At 35.0% G+C, this 5,415-nt stretch overlaps 1 protein-coding gene across 1 annotated transcript; it reads right to left on the reverse strand.

Moving 5' to 3' along the window:
- Positions 1-348: 348 nt before the first annotated feature.
- On the reverse strand, positions 349-4,785 carry LOC120074228 (serine/threonine-protein kinase SRK2H). Its single transcript, XM_039027282.1, has 10 exons — positions 4,476-4,785; positions 4,151-4,272; positions 3,969-4,043; positions 3,643-3,744; positions 3,283-3,336; positions 3,106-3,198; positions 2,910-3,002; positions 1,881-1,985; positions 1,705-1,803; positions 349-940 (listed from the first exon to the last, which is right to left on the reverse strand). The coding sequence occupies exons 2-10, from the start codon at positions 4,268-4,270 to the stop codon at positions 632-634; spliced, it is 1,050 nt and encodes a 349-aa protein (XP_038883210.1). The 5' UTR covers positions 4,271-4,272; positions 4,476-4,785; the 3' UTR covers positions 349-631.
- Between the last annotated feature and the right edge of the window lie 630 nt (positions 4,786-5,415).

Raw genomic sequence — 5,415 nt, forward strand, 5'->3', positions numbered from 1 at the left:
TTCACCGCAATTTTGAAATGTAATGGTAGAATATAGTAGTTTGGAACTTGAATAGAAATTAAACTCAAAACTTATAAATAAAAATATAATATTTTTAACCAGGAAAAAAATGGAAACTAAACCCAAAACTCAAAACCTATCATCCGAAAAGGTAATTTTCCCAATACTATAACAAACTTAACAGAGTATAATAGATACTATAACAAACTTGAAGAATAGGATATTCAAATCCATGACCATGTAAAATTGTCATAACTATGCTCTCTCAAACTCTTGAAAACTATGAACCAAAGACCATCTTACAAGAATTTGTAAGAATAAATACAGCAAAATAAATTCGAAACATCCTCCACGAAAATGCTCTTTGCTTTTATAAAACATCTAAGAAAACACAAAAATATGTCCAACTACATTGAATTATTCAACAACACAATAACAAGAGACAATTGAGAAAATTATAGCTTAAACTTGCAGACCATCAACCAACAATATATGAACACATTTAGAACTTAAAATCCGCTGATATATAATATGATATGCTTACTGTGGAGAGTTAACGCTACTGTACACCTAACAACAACCAACCTCAATAATATAATAACAACACACCACTCTATGTTATGTTTTGTTTCTAAGTGACTAAGTATTCTCCACTGGCATGAACTTCTTTCACCCTCTTGTCATACTCATCTTCTTCTTCTTCTTCCAACTCTTCTTCCAACTCGCCTTCTTCATCATCCTCTTTAAAGCCCTTGACGGTTGTCGATGATGGGGGCGGGTTTCTTGCCTCCCCCACAATCTTCATGATATCTTCAACACTTTGAAGAGAGAAGCATGGGTTATCCCTCTGGTAATAGATGGCTTGGGCAGATTCTGTCAGTTCCCTTGGAAGGTTTTTTAAAAACCACGGGTGGCTCTTGATCTCTTTTAGTGAAATTCTCTGTTATATTATATTGAAAGTGTGACAATTACAATGAAGGTAAAAATCGAAAAGAAAGGAGGTGAACTTAACTACATTTTACAAGCTAAACTTTTCTCATACTCGATCTTGTCTTTAACTATGTGGTATAGGTATTCATTTTAGAATGCAAAGAGAACAAAGGTGGAATTTCTTTGAAGAATGGCGAGAATTCAAGAGCAAGAAATTCATATGTAGGTGTTGAATAAGAGTAGGATTCAAGGACATATGTCAAAGTTTGAGGATGAATTTTAAAGTGCTTCACGTTCTCTCTCTACATTGAAGACTATACACAAGTTGCTAGAAATCTTTCTTGGTTTGTTTCCTACAAGACTGAGTTGAGATTAATTACCCAATGAGCTAGGAAAGACAAATTTTCAGATATTCCAAGAAGTATCACAAAACTGAGAGTGAGAAAGAGAGAACAAACTAACGAAAGCTGAAATACTTATCCAAGTTTCCCAACATACAGATGCGCCTTAATCTAATTATTATTTATCCCTAGATCATGAAACTAAAAACTCAATTCAGATAAAGAAACCACAGCTAACATAGTGAAGATAATTTTGTATTTTGGCATTAAATTTCATTAGAATTGCACGTGGTGGGGCCTATTAAGGCTGATGGATGTCCCCACACTACCATTTTACCATTTTCCAGTTCAACTAACAAGTGGAGATAATTTTATTTTTAGAACTCCAAATAAGGAAATTATGAAAACATATTAGTTTATCATAGAAACATACCCTTGATGGATTTGGGACAAAGATGCGAGAGAGTAGGTGTCGACAATCTTGAGATATGTGAACATAGTCTGGTATTTTATACTGTACAGCCATTATACGCTGCAAAACCACATAAAAAGAAGTGAGAAAGATGTTCACTTAACTGAAATTACTATACAACAGTGCAAATAATGGACCTGAATGGTTTTCCGAAAGTTTCTAGGATCATCCTGGTCTTCGAAAGGATATGCACCGACCAACATAACATAGAGAGTAACTCCACATGACCATACATCTGCCATCTAAATTTGATGGAAAAGAAGACAATAACCCATTTCAGATTTTAAATAAAGAGAATCTATGTTTGAATTGTTCTAACGATACCTCATACCACTAACCATATTAATTTTATATTTAGTTAAAGAAAACAAACGGCAAGTCTTTCTACATGCACAATGAGAGCAAAGCTTTACAATGAAATTTCAGTGCTCAAACTAAATCAACCTTCACTATAAAGAAACAGAATTCTAGAACACAAAACTCAATTGATTTTGCCCAGAAGGGAGGGTTGTTAGGCACTTAAGCACCTTGGAGAGAACCACACCTCAAAAGCTAGCTATTAGGGTGGGAGAGCCAAGCCACTTAAGTACCATATTGATCATCCCATTCTAACCAATGTGGGACAAAAGCATCCCATACTACCTTAGTTCCTAAGGATACCTCATCCCCCAAAAACCGACGTCCCGGCGGCTACTCCAACAATACTTCACTCCGTCACACCCGATCAGAACCCTCCGTCGATTCCACTCTGGAACGTGGACAATTGGCTTTAGTACCATTGTTAGGTATTTAAGCACCTTGGAGAACCACACCCCAAAAGTTAGCTATTGGGGTGGAAGAACCAAGCCATTTAAGTACCACATTGATCATTCCATTCTAATCAATGTGGGACAAACACATCCCATACTACCTTGGTTCCTAAAAAATGCATTTTTTGATACATACTGACGTGAAAACATTTCTTGATAATTTTCAAAAGGCCTATTGTTGATTATCTAGTAGTTCTGATTCAAAATGTATTCCGACATCCTGAATGTATCTCTTGCAACAGGACAAGAAAATTTGGGGGAAAACAATATGCAGAAGATTTCGCAATAGATATGAAATGATATTCTTCTTCATTTTGCATAATCTAATTGCAGTAGATCAAAGATGTGCAGAAGTACCTTTCCATCATACTCTCGTCGAGATAGAACCTCTGGTGCTATGTATGCTGGAGTACCAACAGTTGATTTTGGTCTTGAATGCAAGAGGGATGACTACAGAAGAAATTAACAATAGAACAACATTAGTACAGAGAAAATATGAAAGAAAGAACATATTAAATTGAAATGAGCAAATGAAAATTTCAAATTCAAAGACCTTGGAGTAGCCAAAATCACAGATCTTCAAGCGTGGGGCTGCGCTTCCATCTAAAAGGGTATTTTCTAGTTTCAAATCTCTATGACATATTTGCTGCAAAGCATTGTGTCACATGAACTATGGTATAAGATTTGTAAACAAGAAACCATACAAGGCTTAGTATGTTTTTGATTCTACCATTGAATGACAATAATTGACTCCAGAAATTAGCTGCTGGAAGAAATATCTTGCCTGTAAAAAGTAAGAGCAAAGAGTTAAAACAATTTCATAAAGCTAGCAATTCTTCTTTTGAGGTCTTTTTGTTCTAAGGAACCCCCCCACCCACACACAGTATTAGGAAGACTTCGGCACCCCAAATCGAGTTTCAAGAGATAACAAAGGTTTCGAGTTATTTAAGTATTCAATCAGAGGCTTCAATCTAGACGTTAGAGGGTATCTCCAGACTTCAAATATTCAAGCCCTTATTGCTAAGAAACCCCTCAGGAATAGAGCTAGCAATTCATAGTGTAAGAGAGAGAAAGAGAGTAAATAATAGACCTCATCTTCACTAAAACGTCCAGCATTGCAAATTCTTTCGAAAAGCTCTCCTCCAGCAGCATATTCCATCACTATAGCCAAATGCGTCGGGGTTAAAACAACCTGCATATCTCAAACCAACTTCAACTTCAAATCCATTTTTCATTTCCTCTGTTTCTTAATCTAAAAATTCATGAATTCAAATCCATCACTCTCCCACTAAGGAGAATCAAACTTTGTGCATATGAAATAACAAAAGCCAAATAGCTGATCAAGATTTGCCAACACTTTGGCAATCACATGAAGTTAGACTAAAGAAATCCTAAAAAATGTAAAAAGAAACTTGCCTCCTTGAAACGAATTATATTTGGATGCCGAAGCGATCGATGGTTAATAATCTCTCTTGCCACATTCTCATCAATCTGTCAATACAATAATCCATCAAAATTCCCCAATTTGAGAACACATATTAGAAACAAGCTTCATTTCAAAGCAAAAACGAAAGAATAGAATCAAGAACAGAATTAACCTTATGACCACGTTCTATGTACTTCATGGCGACAAGCTCTTTAGTCTCTTTATGCCTCAAAAGTCTAGCAACACCAAAATTTCCAGCACCCAAATCTTTAACAACTTCATACTTGTCCATTTCTGCACAGAATCAAGCACACCCACGAAACCCACAAGAAGAAAAACAGAACAAAAATCAATAGCAATAGCAAGGAAGGGTTTGAATGCTCATTAGGTTCAAAATACGAAATGGGGTTGTGCGATCAGATCTGAAATCAACTAATGGGCTGTAAAATTTATAGAAACTGTAAAGAGTGGAAAGAAAGCACATGGAATGGCCTTACAAACTCGGACAAAGCGATTCAATAGAGGGTATGGGAATCCACGAGGACCAGCTAGAATCCAATCACTGCCTCTTCGATTGAAATCCCACCTTTTTTTCTCACTTTTTTTTATGGGTTTTTTCCTTTTTCTCTTTTAATATGAGAAGTGGATGTTTTGGATCTGTAAAAACGCCGTTTGATGAGGAGAGACGATGTGGGTAGCTTTGAATTTTTGACTAATTTTTTTGTTTTTGTTTATGTGAGGTTTCACACTTGTTCTTATTCCAATATCCTCCTCCTCATCACCGATTCATTCTTTGACGAGTGACGCCACTTTTCAATGAATTGAGAACTCTTTTTTAAATAAAAGGTTTTGCTAAAAAGAAGCCGTGGAAAATGGTTTCCATGAGCAAAAGGAATCTCTGAGTACGGTGGCAAGTGGATGGTTCACTGCTTGATGTAATTTCAAGTTAACTTTTCATTAATGCCATTTTTTTTCTATTAAAAAAAATTATGTATTATTTATTTATTAATTTAATTTTTGAGACTCTCGGCAGAAAGTCAATAAAGTCATCCTTGTTTGGCTTGTACTATATAAATTTTAAAGGATAATGCGTACGTTTTATTTTATTTCTTTATTATTATCTTTATTTAATACATTTTCTTAGTTTAATTAGGCAGACCTAATTACTGATTTTCAAGGGAGAAATTTTGGCTTAGGATGGTTTTTATTTTCATTCTTTAGAAGAAATGTTAATGGTCACGAGTATAGTTCTAACAACTCAACTTTTTAATAATTAGAGTCAGAACTACATGTATGGCATTTCAAAATGGTCAAATATACACCAAGTAATTTCAATATGCATAGTAGTAGAAGTGTATAGGGACACAATCGTGTCTACAACCTCAAATGATTTGAATGATTTCTAATTACACGTTTAACCTGTGCTACAATTATCAC

This window comes from Benincasa hispida, chromosome 3 (assembly GCF_009727055.1).
Source record: "Benincasa hispida cultivar B227 chromosome 3, ASM972705v1, whole genome shotgun sequence".
Classification (NCBI taxonomy): Eukaryota; Viridiplantae; Streptophyta; class Magnoliopsida; order Cucurbitales; family Cucurbitaceae; genus Benincasa; species Benincasa hispida.

Bases quoted from the DNA above. Each gene is read 5' to 3' on its own strand.
- LOC120074228 (XM_039027282.1), bottom strand. From the start codon at position 4,270: ATGGACAAGTATGAAGTTGTTAAAGATTTGGGTGCTGGAAATTTTGGT. The intron at 3,745-3,968 runs GCAAGTTTCTTT...TGAGATATGCAG, and splicing joins ATATAATTCGTTTCAAGGAG to GTTGTTTTAACCCCGACGCA. The intron at 1,804-1,880 runs GTCCATTATTTG...GTGGTTTTGCAG, and splicing joins ACTTTCGGAAAACCATTCAG to CGTATAATGGCTGTACAGTA.